General features: G+C 43.2%; 1 protein-coding gene across 1 annotated transcript in view; it reads left to right on the top strand.

The window, feature by feature from the left end:
* ISM1 (isthmin 1) overlaps positions 1-24,581 on the top strand; it is a 40,193-nt gene extending 15,612 nt beyond the window's left edge. The window contains exons 2-6 of the mRNA XM_015623495.2: positions 5,267-5,503; positions 13,872-14,139; positions 17,302-17,445; positions 19,502-19,591; positions 21,404-24,581. Coding sequence (XP_015478981.1) covers positions 5,267-5,503; positions 13,872-14,139; positions 17,302-17,445; positions 19,502-19,591; positions 21,404-21,921 — 1,257 coding nt within the window. The 3' untranslated portion in view covers positions 21,922-24,581. The remainder of the gene's footprint in view (positions 1-5,266; positions 5,504-13,871; positions 14,140-17,301; positions 17,446-19,501; positions 19,592-21,403) is intronic.
* The last annotated feature ends 1,475 nt before the right edge of the window (positions 24,582-26,056 follow it).

Here is a 26,056-nt window from a genome sequence, read left to right on the forward strand (position 1 = left end):
TTTAAAGCAGATGCTCTGTTTTGGACCTGCTTAGTGAAAACAATTGTGTACATACAAGCCAATGCCATCTGTTTTAAATTATTTATTAGCAGTGATTATCTAATATGCACTCTTTATTATTGGAACAATTAGTTTATGCAGTTTTCTGAAGATAAGTAAGGTTTTTTACTTCACTGCTATATGTGAGTGAGGGGCAAGCTCATTTTAAGGAAAAATGAAAATCCCTTAGTAGTGGAGTGGTTGATGTGACACCCCTCTGGTCTGACTTTCTGTCTGACTACCTGGACTGTATGTGGCATTAATCATAAAAGAAATCTTTCTCTGATAATGTTTCTCAGCTGTTACCTTCACTGCCTGCCTCTCTAACACTGTCCTCATACCTCACCTGATAGGTCCTGCGCTGCTTATGCTCATGATAGATGAAAAACATAAATAAACTCCAGGAAAATTAGATCACCCAAGTTTATTTCACATCTTGGATCTCTGGAGGAAAGAGTCTCATGTAGTATCCTGGTGGGTTATTTGGCCTCCCAAGACTGGTTAATTTTAAACTGATCATTTAGCACTAACCTGAAAACCCACGACAGCCTTCAAAATGAAAACAATCTGTTTGGGCAGGTGGGAAATGAAACCAGTCCTAATGGCTATAATGGTTTTCTGTGAAGGCCCCAGGCCTCATTTTGTCTCTGATAGCAATATAATCTTTTATAGCATCTGTGAAGTTTCCTAATAAATAAAAGTTCCTTGTTGCTGGTGGTTGAAGATGCTGTACAGGTGCATCATGAAAGCACAGTGACAGACCCTCGGTTTTCAATCCAAGACCTCTTGTCAAGATCATTTTACAAGAAATTTCAAAGGAGTATACAAGAAATAAGAAAGCAATGTTGCTGCAGCAGGGATTTAGTAATAATTCCCTTGCTGCCTGGGAGCTATTAGAATATAAGCTGTATCAGTTTTCCAAAATCCTCTCAACTCCATAATTAGCAAATGTGCAAGTGGGGAGTGAATGTAGGAAAGTAATAAATGTGAAGGGCAGAGAAAGAGCAACTGCTTCAGAATATTTTCTGTAGCTACAGTCATTCCTCACTTATTCTCTGCCTTGTTTTTTTTTCCAGAACTGGAAATGGTATTAAAATAAGGAAGAGAGGAGGGAGACATACTCCTTGCTTGCCAAAATTGCAGAGAAATTCCCTTTTCTTCTAGTTTGGTATTTTTACAAGTTCCCATTTCTGTTTAGCTTCTATGTGGGGAAGAGGACCAGCACATTTCCCTGCAGCTCGTGTCTACCATGATAGAGGGAGAAACATAATGGGAAGGCCAAGGAGGGTGTTAAAATACTAATCTGATTATTGGAGAGTTAATCTGCACTATCAGGGAGAACATTTTTTCCTGCTTGCAGGATTGTCTCCTGGGGCCTTGAACCCTGCCATAGTGCAAGTCCCACCTGGATCATCACCACTGAAAATTATCCTCTCAAAATCCCTGTGAATTGCTCTTTTGTGGTTTATAGATGGACACAAAGACATTGATATGTTCTGACCTATTGCCCTCCCCTTTTTCAGAGATGGGTGTTGCAAGGTGTGTTATTCTGTAATGCACACAGTGTGTCAGATTCTCTCCCAGGGATTTATTTCATTGCCTTGTCACACAACTGTGGATTATATATATATATATATATATATATTATAGATATATATAACTGTGTTCCTGCCCTTATATATTGTCCACACTTGGAACACTCAAAAATCCTAAGCTGTTTTTGTGTTAGGAACTTCTCTAATTATCTGATCCCATGGGGCTTGCAGAACTGTAGCATACAGCCAGTATGAGTAACCTCTTAAAATCATCTTAATGGAAAGTTTAAACATTGTGAATATTCCTTTTAAATGAAGGGGAAAAAAGTGTTTTATCTTAAAATATTTAGAGCAGATGCATCATTTGAGTATGAAACCAGTGTGCCTGAATTAGAAATGTCATTACTTTAAAAAAGCTGACATTTTTTTGAACAGTAGTTCTGAATGAAGTGAAGCTTTTAAAGGAAGGCAAGCAACACTGCTTTCCCATAAGCATCAGGAATAAAATTATGTACACTTAAAGATAAATAGTGTGAAATAGAAATATGGGAAAAATCATAAAAATAAGAAGAGAATAATATCCCCCCCCCAAAAAAAAAAAAATTACATTTCATCTATTAGCTTTGGAACAAACCCTGTTTTCTTGAGGAGAATGCTGGCCCTGCAATAAGGACAAACATTTTCCTGCTAGATGGGTCTTGGAAGAGCCTTTGCAGAACTAAGCTGTAGCACAGGGTGAGCATAGTCTTCTCTTCACATGCGGTTCAAGCTCACTTTTATTTGCAGCAGCCTCCTTAATCTTTTTACCAGAAATGCACATTTCTAATAATACTTCAGGTCAGCTTAGACATGACACCAAGAAGTATCTTCCTAAAAAATGGACGTTCTCTTCATTTTAATAGCTGGAAACAAATGTCCTTTCACTCGTGGTACCATGAGCAGATAACTGGAATGATCACGCACGCTGATCGTTTCCACCTGCCCGTGTTGCAGAGGCCCAGGGACTCCAATTTTGGGCTTTCCTAGTGCAAAGGGGCTGTGAGAGACAGCACTGCCTCTAGGCAGAGCACGGGGCACTGTTTAACCTGGGTCATTCCCAGCAGGCATCAGCCAGCCCTGCTCTTGAAGTCAAGCTCCGCGTCCCTCTCCGTGTCTGCTCTGGGGCTGGGCAGTCGCTGCCAGCAGAAATGTGTACCTGATGTGTCCCTGGGGTTTCTGGGTTGTGCCCACCCTGGGCAAGCAGAGTGGTCCATCCTCCCTTGCCTGCAGTGATGGGATGGAGCAGTTATCTTGTCCTCCCTCCTTTTTTCCTTCCCAATGTCAAGCAGCCCCGTCTGGCTCGGTCTGTAATTAATGACAGTCCCTGCCCCAAGCAGCTTGGTTGTGGGCCCGATCAGCCTGATGTCATTACTTCACCATGACAATTTCCTAACTAACTCCATGTGATATTCCATCTGTCTGACACTATTAAAAACTTTTTATATAGCCCTTATTACTCTAGTTGCTGTGCTCCCCACAAACATCACAGTGAGGAAGGGAAGTGCTGCTGTCCCCACCGGGGCACCGGCAGACTGTGACCTGTCAGGATCACACACAGAGTCCTGGCAGAGAGTTAAATGTGGCTCTCCAAAGGCCTTGGCCAGCTCTAACTGTGTGCTATGTTGGTGTGGAGAACCAGGATGCTCCTGGAGGGGCAGACAGATAGGGAAAGTATGGAATTGTATGTGGGAATTTTATTAGTTTTTAATAAAATCTTACTTTATTTTTAATAAAGGTAAGATTATGGGCATGATACCCCAGTAAAAATAGTTAAGTACCACTATTTTTTATGTTCCTAGCTGAAGTAATTTAATCACAACACTATTACATCCTGTGGTCAGACATAACTGAAAAGCCATTTAATCCTCCTGCACCAAGCATGTTAAATTCTATCTGAAAAGTGTTAAGTTAAAGCACTAGCATATGAGTAAGGAACCTAACATTAGTTAAGTGGCCCTCAGTTTCATTTCCCAGAGCTTGCTGCTGTGTGATCTGCTTTCTACTTTATATTGAATAATGGGTGGGCCACCAAAGGCATCTGAAAGTCCTTCCTGCTCTCCAGCAAAAAGAAGAGCCTGGTTTAGCCTTCAAGCAAAGCAGACTGTCAGGAGCACTCACATTTTTGTACTTACAGACATACACTAATTCAGAATTTGTATCTGTGCTGTAGATAAATGTATAAAATTACCCTTTTGGCACTTTCAGATTGTAACCATTCTGGGCATGACAATATAACGACAATATTCGTTCTGCTAAATTGATTTTGCTCTTTATAAGGAGAGTGCAGCGAGGAGGACAGAGGAGAACTACCATCATTTTTACTGAAGACAATTTCACTTAGTCCAAGATTAATTCTTCAAGCTTAGTTTATTTTAACTCACTGAATATTTTTCTGTAATGTGCATGAGTTATATTGTAACATCTCTTTAAAGGTCAATTTAGAACCTACTAAGCAAATAAACACAAAATAAAAAGCATTGGAGCTGTTATCTATCTGAGAGCTTAGCTAAAGGTATGCTGTGGCTTAATTTGAACCAGGGGAGCTGGATGGAGATTGTGTTTAACCAGAAATGCTGGCAAAAATATGCTTCAGCAGAGCCAGAACCACATGTGGCCATTCCACTTTAATTGTGCTTGTTTTAAAAGATAGGTCTTTAACATTTACCCTCTCCATGCTTGCTCTCTTTATGAACTGAAAATAAAAACTCCCCAGGCAGTCATACTAAGACCTCAAGCTAAAATTTTTCAGCTGAGTCAAACCCAAAACCTGTGCTGAATCTGCCCCATGCTTTGATTTTTTTTTTTAATTTTTTTTCCTTTTAGCTTTTTTTTTTTTTTTCCTAGCCATAAGAAGACTGGACTCCTCTGCAGTTTTTTCCCCAAGTCCCCAGACCAGTCCTCACCCAGGGAGCCAGTGTTTTGATACTAAATGTGTCTCCTTGGTGAGGTCAAAGGCAGTGGCAGCAGTGCTACTGGTTCAGAGGCAGCCTGCTGTAATATACTACAAAACCCAAAAGTACGCTCAACAATAACAAAAGCATTAACCGCTGACCCACAGCTTGGTGAAATTCAATCCCACCATTAGGCAAACATGAAAATGAGATCCCAGAGGAAGGAAGGTTCAGATGTTCAAGGCCAGAGAAATTGGGTGAGGAACACAGAGATGAGATGGAAGTTGCTGCAGACTGAGGGGAGAGAAGGGGAGGTTGCCAGCTCAGCGGTAGGATCTTTTAATACCATAAATTTCAACATGGCCTTAGCAGTCAGTGTTTTTGCTTTGCTTTGGAACAAAGCAAACTAAAATGATTTATAAGATGGATGCCTTTCAGCATTTTTAGGGACATGTTTAATGTGGTATGATTTGATTTCCCAGGGGTTACTTCAGAGCCTCATGTTTCTAGGTTTGTTTTAAGTCTGATGCTTGTGTCCATGTGTAGGTGCTCACCGCAAGGCTGGAAGGGTTCAGGAGCCTGGAGGAACCAAGTCCCCAAGTCTGACTGAGTTTTCTCTTGTGTCAGCTGGTTACAGATCTGTGTTTCAGCAGCCAGCCGTGGCTCTGGGTGCTGTAAGGCTGCAGCCACCGCGGGGACGGGGGCACTGGCAGGACTGTACACCCTCAGTTGTCATCACTGGGCCTTGCTTTTCTTCCCCAGAACACGCTGACTGCAGAGGACCATTCTCCTGAGGACAGTTTCACCCTGAACCCCGAGGAGAGACGAGAATTCCCCGATCTCCAGGCTGCCCACCGGCCGTTTCCTAAGGAGCAGTTCAGGCAGGAGAACGGGCACACGTCCTTGCAAAGAGATGGACCCAGGTCTTTTCTCCTGGACCTCCCAAACTTCCCTGACCTGTCAAAAGCAGATATCAATGGGCAGAATCCCAACATTCAGGTACAAATTTATGTTAACATCTGACTTTTTATAACTTACACAAGGTTATTTTACTGAGCCAAGATGACTTTCAGCCTGGCTTCCATGACATGCAGAGCAATCCATCTGTACAGTATAACGTAATATAGTATTATATATAAAATATATATATATAACACATACTTTTTCTCTCTAAGTTAATGCACATATTGCAATTTTTTTCTGAATTTCTCCTTGGATGGTGTTGATTGCATGAGTGTGGAGATCAATGTAGACCTGTTTGTGATACTAAACCCATCTTTGTGATTTCCATTTTGGAGCATATTACCTTCATTGAAAATAAATGGGTATTTTAATTTCTGCCTTCAATTTGCTGTTGTAAAATTTGTTTGTGAACAGATTTGCTTTTTGTATGCTATTATAAAATGCAACCATCCCCAATGGCTGGCAGAGAATAAGTCTTTCAGTTTCAGCTCAAAATTCCTATGTATGGAAGTGAGACTTAGATTTAATTTCTGCAGCAGCTGCTTGTAGTACAAAAGAAGTTGTCTGCAAAGAAACTTTGTTATATGTTATTCCTCAAACTCTTCTTGGGTTTGGAACAGCCTCTTACAAGCCACTTGCATCTTGAAACTTCAAGAATCGGAAAGAGGAAAAAATGAGTGATTTGTTTTTAATTCAGAGCCTTAAAGCAAAATTGGCATTAATAAGCAGTCATTTTAACCAGAACAATAAATTCAAATGTTGTTCTGCCTAAGATGTGCTTATAAAAACAATGCACTAATAGATCTGGTTTTCTGGTTAAATTAATTCCTGGCTTCTTATAGTCCCCCAGCCCACAAAATTACCATCCTTTTGATATGTCTAAGAAATACGTAAGTAAAGATGTAACAGATCTGCTGGTGAGAGGCCAACATGCTCAAGAGGGCTGGAGCACCTCTGATCTGGAGACAGGCTGAAAGGGCTGGGGCTGCTCAGCCAGGAGAAAAGAAGGCTCAGGGGAGACCTTAGAGCACCTCCCAGTGCTAAGGGGCTCCCAGAGAGCCAGAGAGGGATTTTTTACAAGGGCATGGAGTGATAGGACGAGAGGGAATGGCTTTAAACTGGCAGAAGATAAGTTTAGTAGTTTGAGGAAGTAGCTTTAGGAAGAAATTCTTTACTCTCAGGGCTCTGGCACAGGTTGCCCAGAGAAGCTGTGGCTGACCCATCTCTGAAGCTGTCAAAGGCCAGGTTGGATGGGGCTCTGCTCTGGTGGAAGGTGTCCCTGCCCATGACAGGGGAGTGGAATGAGATGATCCTTAAGACCCCTTCCAACCCAAACCAGGGCATGACTCCGTGGCTGGGGGAGAAGAAGCTGCCTCCACAGCATCGCTGCCTTGAGTTCCCCATAGATGAGTTGGAACATTAGGAAGTCTCACAGATTTGGGTCAAGGTCTAATAGTTGACAGGCCAAGGGAGTAAACATGTTCAACATCTGGTGATGGAACACATCTCTCGTGCTAGGAGAACCATTCCAGAAAGCTTTAGGAAGGGAAGATTGGAAGCTGTAGGGGCCCCAGATTGTGGCATGAGGCAAATCATGCTTTTTGAACAAGTCACTTTTTGAACAGTGTAAACCAGAGAATAGAACAGGAGGAAACAAAAACCTTCCCTGAGTGGTAACAGCATACAGTGTTTAGACACAGGGATAAAAGAGATTGAAACAGTTCCCTGGCTTGTCTTCATAGTAACTGCTGCTGCTGTGACCTCTTTTTCCAGCACCTGATCTTGGAAATGTGTCAGCAACTATGTCAGCAGTTTTGCTAGACTCTGAGAACTTGGAAAACTGGTCCTGTAAACTGGAAAGGGGCAACACTGATCCCAGAGCTCTTGTGCACAAGGATGAACCCTTTCAGAAACAGGCTCCTTAAGTTCTGCATTTTATTTACTCTGAATTTACTCTGCTTACTTAGGTGCGTAAATAGTGATTATACAAAGCTTCTTTAAGTTCTTGGTTGACAGTCTTACAGCTGGTCAAGCCTCATGGAGATAAAACTCCCATTAATTCCTTACAGAGTCAGAAAAAGTTTATTTTTTTGCCTAAAGGTTGTAAAAGTTGGCCTACTCTTTTATAAAAAAACAGGATTATAATGAATTCTTGCTTGTTAAACAGTACTGTACTGACCTGAACAGAAATAGTGACACTTGTTGACTTGCAAATTTCTCATCAGTATTTGGCAGGTGAAAACAGAATTGATGCTTATTTTCCTTTTTGCACAATGGCTCCCAGACCTGTAAGTTACAATCCTGGAAGTGTTGATTTAGAGAGTCCTCCTAGGACCGAGAGGTTGGATAGGAGAAAACAGCCTCTGTTTTAAGATAGCACAATAGCCACATTTTCTTCTCAAAGACTCAAAACCTCTTTTTCCTTCTACTGCATAGACCAAAAATAATATTTTTTTAATGGAAATTATACCTGGGGAATTAAAAATCTAAGAAAGAGGCGTAAAATTCTTCCCAAAAAGCAGATGGAGAAGATACTCCAGTGAGTTCTCTTTAGAGCCATTCCATCTGTGGTTCCTGTGAGATGGTGCTTGCTGTATCATGCCCTGGTATGTGCTCATTTAGTGATGAACTGGTGAATATCAGAACACCATCAGAGGAATTCAGATTACCCCAGGTACCACTGTATTTATTAGAGGATAATGTAAGTACAGCAGACTGTCTCTAGAAAACCCTCAGAAGCAACAATCAGAGCTGCAGTAATCCAATTTAATATGACTCTTTGCATACAAGACCAGGACAACCCTTATTGGCCTTCCTGTGGTGTTCTACCCTTGTAAAATCTCCCATCACTTAAAGCTGAATTTTGTGCTTCTGCTGTGATTCCACACTGGTTGTTGAGAATAACCACAGTAGCTGCTGTTGAGGACAGACTGGCTGCTTGTTTTGGGGTATTTTGTTTTCTGTTTCATCATTTTAACAATTCTGTCAATGCCTGGAAGACTTCTAGATGAGAATGTGATTACAAGAACTGATTACGTGTTTTTTTTATTATTATTTCCTTTCACAAGTGGAAAATCCCTGCTGTCCAGGTTTGCACTTGTTTGACAGACCAGCCAAGGGATGCCTATGCAGACCCTGTAATTGGTCAGGGTTATTATTCAAAGCCAGAATTGTTCTTTCCCCTGAGTAGCAGAATGAAGTCACATGGGAGGTGTACAGGAACCTGCCTATTTTACATTTCTCGTGGGTTTTTCTTGTCTGCTCCAAACAACCTTCTACAACCTCTCCACTCTTTACAGCCAACCCTCTGTTTGGAGCCAGATGTTTCAACCTGCAGCCCAATTCTTGTTCTTCCCTCACCTTTTCTATTTACTACTGGTTTCCCAGGTTTGTGTGCTGTAACAGGGACAGGGAGTGTGCTGCTCTGGTGCCACAATGCTTTGCTGCTTCCCTGACAGTGCTTGACACCATCACAAATGAGCAGAAAAGGGAAAACTCATAGAACCATAGAGTGATTTGGGTTGGAAAGGACCTTCAAGATCACCTAGCTCAAGTCCCCCTGTCATGGGCAGGGACACCTTCCACTAGATCAGGTAATTCAGAGCCCTATCCAGCCTTGTCACACCTCCAGGGACAGGGAGTTCACAACCTCTTTGGGCAGTAAGGGATTTTTGTTGACATTAATGCTCCTCACTGAACTTAGATCTTGGTCAAGCTTCATGACCAGTAGAGTTGAAACACAGCTGGGTGAGCTCCAGTTGTAATGGATGTGTTAAAGATTTTGATGAGGTGACATGTTCTGGGTGAAAACTGCACAGAAACCTGTGGGATTCCTGTTTAAACCATGTTGATAACCATGTTAATTGATAGGAATGGTTTTACACCAGAAGAAGTTAATTCCTGCTCGGTCTTTGTCATTTGCCATAGGGCCTGTGGCCATACCCACCAGTCACACCACTGCAGTGCTGCTGTGCTAGCTTTGTTATCCAATTGTTACCTGTTTTCTCTCTTTGATACCTACTGGGTTACTGCCTTCTCTTACACCCACACAAAACCACCCACTCCAGGAACTGCACAACTACAGAGAAACAAGGCTGTGCAATCTGCTTTGAAAAAAAGAGCTGCAGACCTCAACTCTTCTCCAGGTTCATCCATGGCCATTTCCCTCACCTCCACCTGCACCATAATGTCACTTTTCACACATGTTATTAGACATAAGTTTTAGCTATAATTTAAATTTGGTCATTTGAAGCTGCCGGTTTCACTGCATTGGAAGGCAACACTCTCTTGTTATTGTCACACAAGACTCAGCAGTGTCTGACCAGTCCTACCAGTCTCATCTCTAATTTAGCACAGGGAGAGGCAGAGGGCTCCAGCAGTGCTTGTTCCTGGTAAGGCCTGTAAGGTTTAATTCCTTGGGGCAGGAGCAAAGCAGTTGTTGCTGGGTGCAGCGCTGGAAGCACGGTGCAGCCTTGCAGGAGCTGGATGTTCCTCTGGCCAGATGGAGAGGTTTGTGTAGGCAGAGCCGAGGTCCAGGGGGCCAAGGTTAAACCACTGTCAATACCAGAGCTGTGCAGGTTTCTTTATGTCATGCTGTGACAAGAGCTCACTGCAGAGTGCAGAATTCAGAGCTAGAACACACTTTTATTTCTGGGGTTCACTGGGCTCATCAGAGATTGCAAATTAGATTGACAGCATTAAATACAAAAATTTCAAATCTCAAGTCATGTTGTCTTCTTTTCTCCCAACAAAGTTTGAGAGAGCTTCACCTCTCAAGTCCAGAAAACTATTCTAAATGATGTGGCACAACCAGAAGTAAATTAGTGTCAGTGCTGATAGCATTTTAATTAAAATTATGTGATGTAAAGCCAGATTTACCATTTCAGTCTCTTATACTGACCTTGTTCCTATTCCCCTGTTATACTTACCTCCTTGCTGACTTGCTCATGTCTATCTTAGCAGAATGGCAAGTTCTGTATTGAAAATTTGCACTGATTGCATGAAAGAAACAGGATAGAAATGTTGTAGGATCCGCTGCTTGCACAATATCACAAATATAGTTCTTCCTGAAACATAATCTTCCAGTCACTTAGGGCAATGTTTACACCAGTAAAGTGAATTCAGAAACATTGTCTCAGTAAACAGGACAAAGAACACAGAACTTTTTGTGCACTCCAGCAGGCTGGGATAATATTTATCTTCTGTATATTTTTGGCCAGGAGAAAATTGGATGTTGGTGTCTGGAGACATCTGTGCGTGATACACTTGTTTCATTAGAAATTGACTGCAAATCTGTTGTTTTAATGTGCCTACGCCAATCGCTTTTAACAGTTTGCAGAGGAATGTCCTTATTCCTAGCCCGAACAACCATAAAAGAAGGGGCTTTATTTTAGGTTTGAATACTTCTGAGGATGATTGTGGATTTATACAAGAACTGTGTTACCACAGACATTTTGGGAAGCTTGAGAAAAAAAAAGAATCTTTACAGTTTTGATAATCACTGGAAGAAGAAATCAGCCTCTAGAATGGTCTCCAAGACAGAATTGCTAAACCAGATCTATTTTTTAATTTTTAAGAGAACATGTTTTTGTTGGAATACTTATACAGCATGAAAGCTTTTCCAGAGCTTCTCTAAACGCCTGGTTTTTATTACTCTAGCTCTTGATCTTTATTCTCTAGTTCTTGATTTCTTTATTCCTTGTTATAAACAGCCCCCAATACAGAAACTGATCAAGCAAGTTGTGTCTTTCAGTGCCATGTATGTGCACAAGTGTAAGTGCAGTCATGGACTAACACTGTAAGTCTATCTGTAAGTACTGGGAAGTGAAAGCTCATTTTTCCAAATTTTAGACTGGGATAGGGAATCAATTGCTCCCCTGAAACAGCAGCCTCTTCTCACAGTTCTGCCCTAACTTCTGGGTCATAGAGTGGAGGAGGGATTACTAGGATTATGCACTGATTTCCTCCCTGCCTCTGGAAGGTCCATTAAGCCAAGTCCCTGAAAACACCAGAGTTGTTTGAAGCTGGCTTCTAATTTCCAAGAGTGGCAGTTCAAACAATCCCAGGATTCTTTATAGAATTTCTTTCACTGTATGATTTTTACGCCACAATAAACACCTTGGTAATCAAAGCTTAAAGCAGTGGAGAGAGGAACATAGGTATGTGTCAGTCCACCACACTGGATGCTGCTTCTGCTGTTCTTGGTTTTTAAATTGCCTGTGTGTTGGAAAACTCATTTTAGAGGCGTTTCTAATAAGCTTCCTCAGAGGTAAAAGCAGACTGAAGTGGCTGATTGCACATCTTGGAAGCAAGTTCGTGGCAGTGCTGCTGGAGGTCTGGTGGGGTCTGACGACACTGGGAGTGTGTGCCCTTCCTCACCAGTGTAGCACCAAGCTCAGCTGATGTTTCTCTGTCCTTGCAAACCCTCTTTTCCTAAGCTGACTTGGCATCATCAATCATTATTTAACATCAAGTTCCTGTGGTTCTTCAAATTGTCCCCGGCTGAAATAATTCCAGTTCATGCTGAATGACTTTCACACGGCTACAATTATCAGAGCAAATAGAGCAATTATATATATATATTTAATCAGAGGGTTTGTTTTTTATCACTTTGCTGAGCCATTGCTCAGAGAGTTAGTGTGGTCCTAAAAATACTTGCTGCTAAAGTATTGGAATTGTACTGATTTCCAGGTGGGGAGTACTAAAGCCCCACCACTGGCAGTGTTTGCTGCTCATTAAGGCGATTTCCTTTCATTTATTGTGAAAACTCTGTTTTGCTTGGATAGAGGTAACAACTTTGAATCCCTGAACTGACTCTGATGTTTTCAAGCTTATGAAATCCATTTTAATTCTTGGTCTGTAGAAACTGAGGTTTAATGAAGTAATTGTTCCAGTTCCATATTTAGGCTGGGAGTGAAATACTCCTTGTGTAAAGATGGTATTAGGCTGACAACTGCACTTTCCCTTGCCCTTGCTCTTTTTCCCAGTGGAGTTTCATAGCAGCCTGCAAGTTTCTTCATTTCAATGGCCTGGTAACCATTGGTACCATTCTATGGTCAATGCAAGGCATGGAATATGTTCAAAAGCTCCTGTCTCCACAGAAGGGATGTGTGGGCATTGTTTGTGTTTGCAGCTCTGAAGATAAGACAGTTCTGCTTTGCTTCCTGTGTCAGACTCAGGTAGCTCTGACCTTTTCTTTCTTTTTCTTGTGCGTATCTTGTGGTTTTACTAAAAGCAGTTGTATAAAACTAATATTTTATGCACAATGCACATCCCCAGAGCTGTGTAAGTGACTTTTAGCATAATAGTACATTATTTTTGTTTTATACAACCTGATTTTCATTGTGTACAGTCTTGAAAGTCTGGGAATGCCTCTGTACCTATTAAACATTACAGATACATCTGACAATCACTTCTGGTTGTTTGGCCAGTCCGGTGTAATCACTGAACCACATTAGCATGAAACATCAGGGCATTTTATGATCTGTCTGTGGCCAGGCAATGCTTGCATGACTCACAGAGACAAGGTTTCTGATGGCTAGTCTCTGCTTCTACCTAAATAGCCACCTATATGCACACACTATTTATCCAAGAGTTTTACAATTACACATTGTTCAGCACAGAAAGCAATAATCAAGGGTTGCTCCTATGCAGAATGGTACTGACATTTGTGATGTCTGTGAGGGAATTGGGCAGCAAACTTTGAATTTTGGTTCTGGGCTTCTGTTAGAAACCATAAACAGGTTGACCATAACAGGTCATTATACTCTTCCAGCATGATAAAAGGACCTACTTTAGAGGGCTTTGCAGCAAGTGGCTTACTCAGCAATGGTCAGAGGAGCTGCTGGCTCCCATCACTGCCTCAAAGTGTGGTTTCATGCAGCAGTAACAGCTGGGCTGCAACCAGAGGGGCAAGACAGACGCAAACCCAGAGATACCTGGGCTCTGCATCTTGACCTTCAAACACATGGCCTCGCTTACCTTGAGTCAGCCCAAGTCCTTGGAACAGGCTCTGCACACTGGTGTGCTTCATGCTTGCCTCAAATTCAGCCTCAGCATAGAGTACAGGTTTGGTTTTCTTTTTCCTGGTCATTTATGTCAGGCTCTAAACATATTTTCCCCATAAGACAGAAAATTCTGCTGCAAAGGTTTTAGGCGCAGCATGGGTTATTATTTTGTGCAGGATTTTTCCTAGCCTTGGTTCCAAGGTCTGATTCAGCAGAGGTAGCAGAAGGAATCACTCAGCCTCTGCATATCTCCGGGCTCAGTAATCCACGTGTGGTTTACAACGTGCGAACCCCGTGGTATTGCACAGCCCCTTTGCCAGGCAGCACCTTCTCTTTGCTGTGTGGAACGATGAAGAGGAGGCACTGACAGTCAGGCTGGTCTGTTTTGAATCCCACAGGTTACCATTGAAGTGGTGGATGGCCCTGACACGGAGCCAGACAAGGATCTGCAGAAGGAGAGCAGCAAGCCCAGCTGGCCAGCCCCGTCACCCGACTGGAGGAACTGGTGGCAGAGGTCCTCCACCTTGACTCGCATGAGCAGCGGCGACCAGGACTACAAGTACGACAGCACTACTGAGGACAGCAACTTCCTCAACCCTCTGGGTGGGTGGGATGGCCATGCACCCAGTCACCGGACATTTGAGTCCAAGGAGCAGCCAGAGTATGGTAGGTTTGCGTTCCAGGCCCCGTACGGGCATCTTGGGATTGTAAAAACAAGCGTGGGGGAAATGAGAATGGTGAGGCATCGCTGAGAGCAGGCCAAGCAAAATAGAAATTTTCAACATGTGGCTTTTGTTCATCAGCTTTCAAATACAAATCTGTGCAGATGCACAAGCTGTACTGTGGTAGCTGCATTCCACCAGGAAGTCTATAATCTTGAAAACCATACCAGTTATCCCAGAAGAGAGCCTTTTTTTAGTCCGACGTGTGCTTTTTTTAAAAGTAGAGGAAACAAGGTTTCGTATTTATTTTTAGAGTAAGGGTAAGTACAAATTTAGAATCGTGTGGTGGTTTGGGAACCAGAATATAGCTATTGGGTAAATAAGCAAGATCTGAAACGTGGTAGTATTTGGTGGATACACAAATAAGATGAGTTATGTTGGTGCGTGTGTGGGGAGTGGCATGTGCAGCAGGAACATTGTGTATTTGCGTGTGTAATATTCTTCCAGATGTGTCACAGGGAAAACAATTGTTTTCAGCTTGTTGTATGAAACAGTTGCAGAAACTAGAAACAGAGAGGAGCTACAGCTATTGACTGCCCAGACAGGCTGTGACTATCCACATGGGAATGACCCAAGGGAGGTGAGCTAAGCTGTGCTCACAGGAAACTCAGAGCCCCTTGAATTTAAGCTGTGTGTAAACAAAGACAACTTTTAGTCAGAACAAGGTGTCAAAACCACGGTACTTTTACCCTGGTGTTTCTGTTGTTATTCCCCAGATGCTGCAGAGTGCCTGAGTAAAACAAACTTATTTTTCCCATCATTTGCCTAACTTGAAGTACTAGAGTCTTAAAAATCAAGGGAGAGTTTTTATGGAATGGTGTGTTTAAGCACATACATATGTATTAAATTTTGTGGCCAGAAGACTAAAGTCTATCCCTTCTTTTTGCACCTACATTTATTTTTGGGCAGGTTTTACTAACAAGAATTCATATCTTAGGTTGTTATTCATTTAAGTTAAATTAAATTGCTTTCACAAATAATTGTGATAGAAAAAAAACATAGTAAGAATTACAAATATGAAAACAGGAAGAACAGGTTGAGCTGCAGCTGAAAATTTAACGTGGTCTATTCAATAGTGTGCTTCATAGTGCAGTGTAAACACTAAGTAGGTAGGTCTAAAAACTATCTAAAAATTATCTAATTTTTTAAATTTAATTTATAATTATAATATTTTAATAAAATAAATAGTTCAAAATAAGTTTTAAATAAATATTAACTTTTCAAAATAAAGCTTAAATAAATTATTAAAATAAATTTTAATATACATTTTAAAATATCTAAAAATGATCTAAAAATTATTAGAGCTCTCTGCTGCACACCAGAGCATCCAACTAACTGGAAACAACTCCTGGCCTTCTGTCTAACCTGAAATGCTGGCCTTGTCCAGGAGGATGTAGTAGCAGATCCTGCCCATCAGGGGTGTAGATGTTCCACCCGCTGACGTGGTCACACTTTCCCTGTGTGTGCCTCTCCCAAGGGCTCTCCATGCCCTTCCCGGGCCTCTTGGGCTGGGCAGTTTGTCAGGCTTTGCATTGCACCTGCTTACCTGCCCTGCTCCTCACCAACCACATGGAGATAAAAGTTTGGAAAGAGCTGGGAAGAAGAGCAGGGCCAGGCAGAGAGGGCAGATCACATTTTCCTCAGACATATGATGCCTTTTGGGACTGTTATGGTGCCTGCCTGCTGGCAAATCCCAGAACCACAGGTCTTGCACGCTGGCATTGTCCATGTTCACACCCACGGACACCTGATTCCAGTGTGGTGCCTTCCCCATCGTCAGCCGTGTCAGAAAAGGAGGAGAAACACGTAAGGTCCTTGCCATGAGGAACTCCCATCTAGGCAGCTTGCTCCAAGAGAGATATATAACCTTCCCATACTCCTGGCAATAAATGTTTAATAGCACCCCACAGAGTTGTCGTCAGTCATTACATATGGTACAAATCAAGTTACGTGTTCTGCTAACCAGCTCAGGAAGCCCACAGACAGCATGGCCCTGGGGGAGCGGGAATTGTGTGTAGCACAGAGGCCAGGGAAGGCAGGGATCCTCCCTGGGCCTTGCTGTGGCCTGGGTACTCTCACCTACAGCTACAGAGCAGGGCTGACTCAGAGCCACTAAACTGGGTTTTGCTTTGCTGCCGGTGGTGGTGTAACCCAAAGGAGCTACGGCTGCAAGTTATCATCACAGGGTCAGTCAAATATCTCTGCAGCTTGCAGGGAAAACCATTAAGCCACATGTTCCCTCAGCTGGGGAGGCCAGTGGGAAGGCAAGAAAGCTGGGATGGGTTGATGGGCTTGGTTTGGTGGCATGGTGGGGTGTGCAGCAGTTTACACAGCACACAAAGGAGGCTGGTTCTGAGCAGTTTAGGTACTCGCAGCGGCATCAGCCTCTGTGCTGCAGACCTGGTGTCCAGTGCCTTTGGCTGCCTACCAGAAGAGAATAAAATCATGTTTCTTTTTCAGAAGGTTCCTTCTAGTAAATAGTCAGATTTGATCTTATTTAATAATTAAAGTGAAACACTAAAAATTGAGTGCTGTTCTCGGTACAATAGGAGCATGCAGTTCCCTGTTCTTATAGCAGTATTCCTGGGATATCTGTTCTCTGTTCAAGGGGCTGAAAAACAAAATTGTGATTTTCACTCATGATCCTTAGCTTCCCATAGCCCAACAACACGTGTCTTGCCCAAAAATTGAGTATTGTTCTGCTATTGTTGTGTGTTTCAAAAAGATGAAAAGGAAAACTCAATTTATCCTTCGCCTGGTTAGTCTGTGGTCCACAAACACATTCCTATATGCAGGGAAATGACGTGAATAGATGTGCACTGTTAGTTCATGACCCAGCTTTGCAGCTGAGGATCCTCAGCTGCCAAAAGGTCAAAAGAGAAAGGAAATATTTTTTCAAATAATGTTGCATGCATTTCCCTGAGGAGCATCAAGTGTGAAAACCATTTAAACAGCAGGCTCGCGCCTGGCATTCGGCCCAAGCTTCAGGTAGAGACATCTGGACTCCATTCTTGTTTTGCCTTCTTAATAAAAACCACTACACAGTAGTTTTGGGTAGTAGGAGTTTTGTTTCCTCATTTCCTTCCTCACGTTTGTCCTGGCACAGATTACATGGATGGCGAGGGCGACTGGAGCCCGTGGTCCCTGTGCAGCGTCACCTGCGGCAGCGGCAGCCAGAAGCGCACCAGGTCCTGCGGATACGCCTGCACCGCCACCGAGTCCCGCACCTGCGACAGGCCCCACTGCCCAGGTGGGAACCACTGGTGGGAGCTGCTGCCAGGGGAGCAGGGAGAGGTGGGCAGGGGTGGGCAGAGCCCTCCTGCACACCGAGCATGGGGCCCGTGTGTTCCGTGGCAAGGATGGGCTCTGGTGGGAAAAGACACGCTGATTTTCAACACCGCTTATTCATGGTAATGACACGCTGCTAGGTGCAGTCCAGCATCCCCTGGGAGTTAAGAGACAAGTACAGGCTTTCTTTAGGTCATGGCAGTCAATTTTGTGCATGGACATTCTCTTCTCTAAGGGGTGTAATCTACTCCCTTGAAACAAATTTGGAGTTGTTTTAGAATTCAAACTAGTTGTGCTGTTACCTCTGTGAGCTCCTGTTTTGTGTGCAGTGAATGGCACTGCCTGCATGGTGAACAGGGATGAAGGAATGTACATTTTTAGCTTGAGTAGATTCAGAAAATATGGCCAAGGAGCCCTGCCTGAGCTCCTACCCATTCACAGGATTTGACATTTAAAGTGTCCTTACCATCGCACAATCTTCACTTTGGCAAAATCAGGGCTGAGCACTCAAGGCTACATCATGAAAACTTGAAGCTGCTATGGAAAACTGTTTTTTAAAGGTTGCTGTGTGTTTGAATTTACACCAATTTGTCATGCAGTAGCTGCCACAATGCAGGGGATAGGTGCAAGTTCATTACTTCCCAAGATCAGAGAGAAGTGAAAAAAAACCAAATTGTGGTGGTATGCATTACTCTTGGTTTACTTAATGACTCAGAAAAGCAGAAATTCTTAAACTGGAGGTCAGGCTTTTTTTAATGGGAAGTGAAATGTCAGCAGTGCTGGAGAAGAGACTTAGAAGAGGTGGTGAGAGACTTGGAGAGAAGTTTCTCACTCACAGATAGACTTGTGTCTCCATTGCAAAGCAACAGCTGCGAGGCAGTTCAGGGGAAAAAAGTTTCTGCATACTCTCATACATCCTAAAACCTCAATAATAAGGAGTTAATTCCAGAAGAAAGCAAGTAACTCCCAGTAACCCAGTATTCTCTAGTATTTATTACCAGCTAGCACCAAAAAGTGGCAAACTTGAAAGAATATATTATGTCATATAACAGACCTCCAACGATCAGCAAGCAAAATATATTTATTCTTTGAGGCTGTGCTGACATTTTTGAAATTACCAAGTCAAAGCTCAGCTTCTGCTGTTTGTAATTCCAGCAGAGAATTACTGCCCTGTAATGGGTTCTTGGGTATCTATTATTCTACATCTAGTGCTGGAGTTAGGCAAAACCCTATGATAATTTTATTGAAAATTGGCCTGAGGCTGTTTTGAAGATTTGCAAGCCACTATTATGCCCCAGTTCAGGAGATCAGGAGAAAGTTCATTGGCAAGAAGATGGCTGCTGCATAGGCTTCATTATTAACCATATAGTTATCATATATTAAAGATCTTTCTGCTCTCTTTAGAGGTCTTTAATTCAATGCAGAGGAAAGGGAAAAAAAATCCCTAAAACCTATTTCTGTTAAGCCTACATGGCACAGAAATGTTTGTCAGGTCAATAGGCTGAACTAAAGCAGCAACAAAAGGAAGTTTACTTTGGCAAGATCATTTTTCTGGCAATCTCTGTGTCTCTGTTGATAGCAAACAATTAACTGGAGGCTGCTGGTAAATCCTGATATGTCGAGATCCTGGTATTTTATTTGAACAGATATAAGTGGTGGGGATGGAATTGCTTGAAGAGGTTGGTTATCTCTTGCCTACTCACACCTTTTAACTCCCTGGCACTGGGAGAAACCAACAAGCACCAGTCTTCTCATAACAGCATCATTCTTCCTTGAGAAATGGTTGCCCACATGCAGAGATGAACTTCCCCACCTGTCCTCAGGCCTGTCACTCTGTTTTACCTTATTAACAGCACAAATTCCTCAGTCATGGCTTTAAAGGAACAGTCCAGCAGCAACCTCAGAATGCTTCCCTGCCAAAAACAAAGCACCTTGCAGAGCCTGGGGAAGGAGGGGTGGCAGGTTCTGTTGTGCTGTGATGGGAAAACACCAGCACCACTAACAGGTGTTTGTCTCAGGGATCGAAGACACCTTCCGGACAGCGGCCACAGAAGTCAGCTTACTCGCAGGGAGTGAAGACTTCAACGCAACCAAACTGTTTGAAGTTGGTAAGCAGCCTGGTCAATACCTCAGTAACAGATGAGAGACTTCCTTAGGGTTTTCTTAGTCCTGTGGGATCAAGTTACTGAGTTGAAATTAATATAAAATAGCATATTAGTAATTAATTTATTATAATTATATATTCATGTAATTATTTCTATTATTCACAATATTATTTTATAATATAATAATTAGAATTATTTCTCTATTTAATTATGTTATTCATTAAAGTTAAGTAATTATAATTAAATTAATAATTATAATTAATATAAAATAGCATAAATAAATGCTAGCCATTTATTGTTTTGCTTGCATTTGTGATCTGAACATTTGCTTTGGTCTTAAAATCTTTCTCCCCTCAAGTCCTGTGCTTGTCTCATCATTAAAGGGTTATTTGTTGTCCTAATTCAGAGAAGAGCTGTAAGACTCCACACTAACAGAGGGGGGGAAAAAAATCAAACATTATTATTTTGTTGAAATAGCCTCAAATGGAAGACCCTATAAAAACATTTTAAATACATTTACACATTAAAAAAAAAATAAAAAGGGCAATGATTTTTATGATAATGCATTGCTTTTATCATATCTGGGTGCTGCAGTGGGAGTAGCCAAAGCAATTTTATAGGGCATGGCTTGATTCTGAACTATCTAAAACTCAATCCAATGTTCTCATTTCTCCCTTCAATGAATTCATAGTGTGGCCACTCAGAGACACTGCATGCTGGATTAACTGGATAAATAGTGTAACCCAGCACCTCCCCCCTATGGTGGCAGAGCACAGTAGTTAATGACAGCCAGGATGAGACTCTTTAAGGAGATAGAAAAACAGGACACACATCACTAAGTAAATGTTTTGCAAGAATGTGTGCTGTAAGAGTTTTAGGTCCCAGTTAGTTACCCTCCTGCAGAGTCCTCTTAAGTAAGTGTGGAGCAAGATATGCTAGGGGTTTTTGACAGCCCATAGGATGATATAGACACTTTAAATAATGTTTTAGGTAGGAGATGTTTAACTGGATTCTCCCAAGAGTCTTACAAAATAATAAAGTGCTAGTATTAAATATGCTACTGGTCTACAAATCTCTTTAATCCCAGCTGTCTGTCATGGCTCTGGTGCCATAAACTCCTGCTGATGTACAGCCACTCTGATGTTGTGTCACATACGCCCTTTTAGAACCTGAATCACTTTGGGCTGTATGTGCCAGCTAAGATGTCAGTCTCCACGTTTGAACTACAGATGCTTGAAATATCCCTTTGGAAAGTGGATAGCAAATAGAAAAAATTATTTGTTTTTTAAAGAAAGACTGAATTAGGGCCTAAAATGAACTTCAGAAAGAGTAATCCAGGCCTTGCTTGTCATCTTGGAATCTCTAGCATCATCTGAAACTTAATCTTTCAACATCTGACTGCCTTTTTTCCTGGTGAGTGTGTTCTGACTAAGGGTTCCAGCTGGCACCAAATCACTGTGATTTCCCTTTTTCTGTGGCTTGCCAGCCCATGGTTGTGTCTCTTGCGCTGCATGCAGGTATCAGTAGCCAAATAGGATTTTGCCAGGTAGAAGTGTCACAGATTCCTACTGGCCTGGCTCTGCACTGTAACTCAGACTGGCACTGCCTGAGGCCCTGAAGTCAGTCACACCTGACTTCTTTACCTGACAGGACAGCGCAGTAACGCACTGTGGGCAGGGCAGCAAGCTGTGACCGCCCTTCCTTTCTGCAGCAGAGCACCGGTGCTGAACAGCTACACTTTACTCACTTGTTATCACTGATCACACCAACTGCTGCTTAATGTATCTTAAGTATCCATTTCCTGCCCTGAAACAGATACTGATAGCTGTGAGAGATGGATGAGCTGCAAGAGCGAGTTCCTGAAGAAATACATGCACAAAGTGGTCAACGATCTTCCCAGCTGCCCCTGCTCCTACCCCAGAGAAGTTGCCTACAGCACTGCTGAGATCTATGACCGACTTAAGAGGAAGAACTTCCGCTGGAAGGACGCGAGCGGTCCGAAGGAGAAGCTGGAGATCTACAAGCCCACGGCGCGCTACTGCATCCGCTCCATGCTGTCCTTGGAGAGCACCACGCTCGCAGCGCAGCACTGCTGCTATGATGACAACATGCAGCTGATCACCAGGGGCAAAGGGGCAGGAACACCCAACCTGATCAGCATCGAATTCTCAGCAGAACTCCACTACAAAGTGGACATTCTGCCCTGGATCATATGCAAAGGGGACTGGAGCCGCTACAATGAAGCCCGGCCTCCCAACAATGGGCAGAAGTGTACAGAAAACCCGTCAGATGAAGACTACTACAAGCAGTTTCAAGAAGCAAGGGAATACTGAGGAGATTTTCCTTTTCTTCAGATGCAAAATAGCATTCGTTTCCTGGATGCCAAAGAACTGATGTTGGCTGCTGCGTTGGCTCCTCGACAGGGGTCGATCAGCTCCTTTCTAATGAATGTATATAGTTGTAATATAATACATAAGTATTTTTCACAGTGTGTGTAATTTATAAACACATATCTCTCTGTCTCACACACACCTATTTTTGCATACAGACGTACATAAGTCTTGTCCTGATTTTATACTGCAATAACATTAATGTAATAATGTGCATTTCATTTTATTTCCCATCTGTAACATAATGAAGGGGGTGGGGGGTGGCTGCCATCACCATCAGGCCCCAAGGCCCCAGCTGAGGAGGCACATATTTAAAAGTTGTTATAAACAATGGGATTGAAGAATGTATTCTTCCATATGGGAATGGTTTATGAGATTAATGCACCTACAGCATCAGTTTTCTCTATAATTGGTTTCATGAGTAGTCATATCTAAGGAAGGAAGAAATTTTTTTGTGAGGGCAATAGTCAAAAGTGAATACAGAAAATCCCTAGCAATTTTTCTCTTGGAATTCTTCCTGTTACCTTCTAGCTCAGGTCTTTGCAGTCCACCTGGGGTAGGCTTGCAGGAAGATGTAGCTGTGGTTTTCCTACAGGCCAGAAAATGTCCTGGTGTCTGCAAGAGTCACAAACAGCCCCCTCCTGGAGACATCTCTGATACAGAGCTGCTGCAGCTGTCGGGGCTTACATCTCCAGAGCAGCAACCTGTGAACTGAGCATGCTGCAGGTCTTTGGAGGAGTGAGGGCAGAGAAGAAATGCATGTTAGAAGAGCAAAAAGATCACAGTTCCTTCCCTGTTTTTAATATGAAGAATGTTTGGATCTGCTTGTTTCTTTCTTTTAAGAAAAGGAAGAAGTTTATTATTTTAGAGAACAGTAAAAGTGGAATCCACAAGTTCCCTGGGATAAAAGATGCAACCAGCTCTTTTCCCCCATTTTTTTCATGCTGAGTGCACAGTGTCCTACAGAAGTAGCTATTCTTTAAGGGAAGCTTTCTGGGAGGAACTACTGGTGTCTTAAAATGTCTTAATTTTTTTAAAAAGCTAGCATTATTTTTGTAAAGTATTTATTGAATTGTAACAATGATTCACATGTGGGATATATCTCTAACATGAAAGGCTTCCGTAGATGGAACTTGATTTCCAAGAACATGACTGTTGTTAGGCAAAGGTTTTATTTCCAAATTTTTATAAAGTGCAAGTTTAAATACGTAATCCTGTCATAAAGCAGCTCGTATCTGCATTCTGATGAAAGATAAAAGTTACACCCTGGGTAAATAAATGCTTACAGTTCCATCCTGTGAAAGACTGCCTTGCTGCAAGTCAGTGTGTTCATTTGGAAAACAAAGGCTAAATGTCACTAGAGAAATGCCTGTTTTGGGGATATGTGTTCTGACACACACATGTGGAACCTCGCACAGCGGTAAAGCCGACCAGCATCGCAGTCAGTCTGAGCTCAAAGATTCGAGACAGACACCAGGCAATTCCCTCTGCTACACACAGACACACGTAGATGATATTTAAAGTCCCTTCCAGCCCAAATCCTCCTATGGTTCTGTAAATGTTTTCCATGTCTCTGCTGGCCTCTCGGGTCCGGCTGACTGCGAGCTCACGGACGGACACGTGCGCGGTGCTCCGGCATTAAACACGGGCACAACAACCCCGCTGGGCTGGGCAGGGCCAGGCTGCTGTTGGTCTGCCCAGGTGGTGCAGACCAAGGCTTCAGAGGCAGCCAGGGCCGTGCACACCCAGTCTGATCTGTGCTGGAGGCTCTGCCGGGCTGTGGAGCCCCGGTGCTGTGCTCCAGCTCTCCAGAAACACGGCAGCCAGGGCACAGCCACAGCATCTGCGCCAGCCTCTGCTCTGCTGAGGTAACCTCGGCAGCTGGGAAACTTGGCCAGGTCATCAGAGCACCCCAGAGCCAGACTTGAGTTGGTGGGGAAGACGTGGATGTGTTCTAGCACAAGCTGGTAGTAACAAAACATGGTTAGTTGAGCAAGAGGGTAAACATGGGGATCACCCCTTATTTTTTATAGAAACCAGATTTTGTAAATTCTTGCAAGGTCATATGAAGGCGCCACTTGCTCGTGGAGCCAGTTAAATTGACAGCAGATGGATGAAAGGCACAAGGAACTCCAGGATCACTTCACAGGGAAGACAGGTATTTTCAGAGAGAAAGTTCTGCTTCTTACTTACCATGCAGGGGGGAACAACATTCTCAGGTTTCTCTGGGAGAGAGATGAGAGGGCTGTTGGTCACAATTCTTGAAATATAAAACACATCCCTGCCCTTTGTGGATTAGTAAATTATGGTGCTATTGAGAAACACTACTACACTATTAATACAGAACATAGCACGTAAAGTGTCAGGGAAGAGGAAAAATTATTCTAATAAATGAAATGACGCACAAAGTTTCGAGTCTTACTGCTCGTAATTTGCCAAGGCTGGAAACTGAGGGAGCCAAATAACTTCTGATGGGACCCACCAGGTGTTTCATAGGATGAGTCCTGGAGTGCAGACTGAGATAGTCTGTTCTCCTAAGTAACAGTCTTTATTAAAAACAAAGACTGTTCTACTTCATAATAAATTCTGATCCATTCAGGGCAGTGCTGCTTGTTTTCTGTTTTCTTTCTCTCCTTTCCAAAGACCAATATTGTACATGAAATGACTTTGTGTAGTGGACTTTGGCAAGGTGCTGGAGTTTTACCACGGCCAGATTTGTCTCCATCTTTTAAGTATAGAACTCTTGATATTAGAGCAAGACCAGAGGAAGGTGTTGTGGCTCACATTCCCAGGCACAGGTTGGTGGTTGGGAGAAGCTGTTTTTACGTTTCTGATGCTACCACAGAACAGGCATATTGGAACACTCAACCAGAGATGTGGGAGGGGATTGAAACAAGCATAACTGAACAGAGAAACTGAAAGAAGGAACCAGTCAAGTCACCCAACTTATTTTTAACCCCCAATCAATCAGCAGATACAAATTGCAGCACAGCTTCTGAGTCAAGTTGGTGGGAATGCATTAAGCTGGCACAGCTGCTGTGAAAGATGTGTGGAGCAGTGCCCTGAGGCAGCCATAAATGGATTGAACTGTACCTTTGATGGTTAAAAGGAGGAGTGGGCCTGGCTTCACATAGCCCGGACAGCTGCTGAGCAGCAAAATTCCACTAACATAACCCACAGTGATGCATATGGGTTATAGGACAATATAGCGAAAACCAGAACCATACACACATCCATGAATCCCCACAGCCCTGCATTAGTTACCAGCTGCTTTTCCCCCCTCCCGCTGTGCAGACTGGTTAGCACTGTCAACACAAGGCAGTCTTTGGAAAAATGCTGGTGAGCTCGTGGGGCTGTTCCAGATACAGTGATCACCGTGAGGTTGCAGGGCTGGTTGCAATGAGTTGCTGATGCACCTGACACTTATATCTGAGTGGGGCCAGGCCAGCTGAAGGCAGGAAAGAGGGAAAGCTACTTTTTCCTGTTGAAGGATCTGCCCTGCCTGAATGGTGGGGCCTTAACGCCACGGTGTCTTACCTGTGGTGTCTCCCTGGCGGGAAGGCAGTGAGGAAGAGCTGAGGGATGGCCCAGGGAGCTGCCTCTTCTGAGGAGCCACCAGTGCTCCCCCAGGCCTTCCCTTTCTCCCCTTCCTTCTTTCTCCATCAGGACACCCCTGGAACTGCCCAGCAGCCAACATGGCTCACAGCAGTTCGGCTTTGGCTTACGCTCAGCAGCAGTCTCACACTCATCCATCCCTGGGGAAAGGCACCTTCAGGCTGGACAGACTCTGTGCTGCTCCTAGCGAGGGCAGGGAGCCTGTCCACAGCCCAGCCAGGCACAGCTGCTCTGCAGCTCCACTGTCACCCACAGGACCGTGCAGCACCACTCAAGGGGCAGTGCCATGGCAAGGCTCTTTGTCACCCAGAGGAGGAAACCTGCAAAACAGAGAACAACAAACTCGGATTTCTTCACATTCATGGCATCCACCTGCCCAGGCACCAGCACGGCCACGTCCCTCCCCTCCAAACACACAGAACCCAACATGCTGAGGAGGGAGAGCATCAACAGGAAGACCCCC

Source organism: Parus major, chromosome 3, assembly GCF_001522545.3.
Source record: "Parus major isolate Abel chromosome 3, Parus_major1.1, whole genome shotgun sequence".
Taxonomy (NCBI): Eukaryota; Metazoa; Chordata; class Aves; order Passeriformes; family Paridae; genus Parus; species Parus major.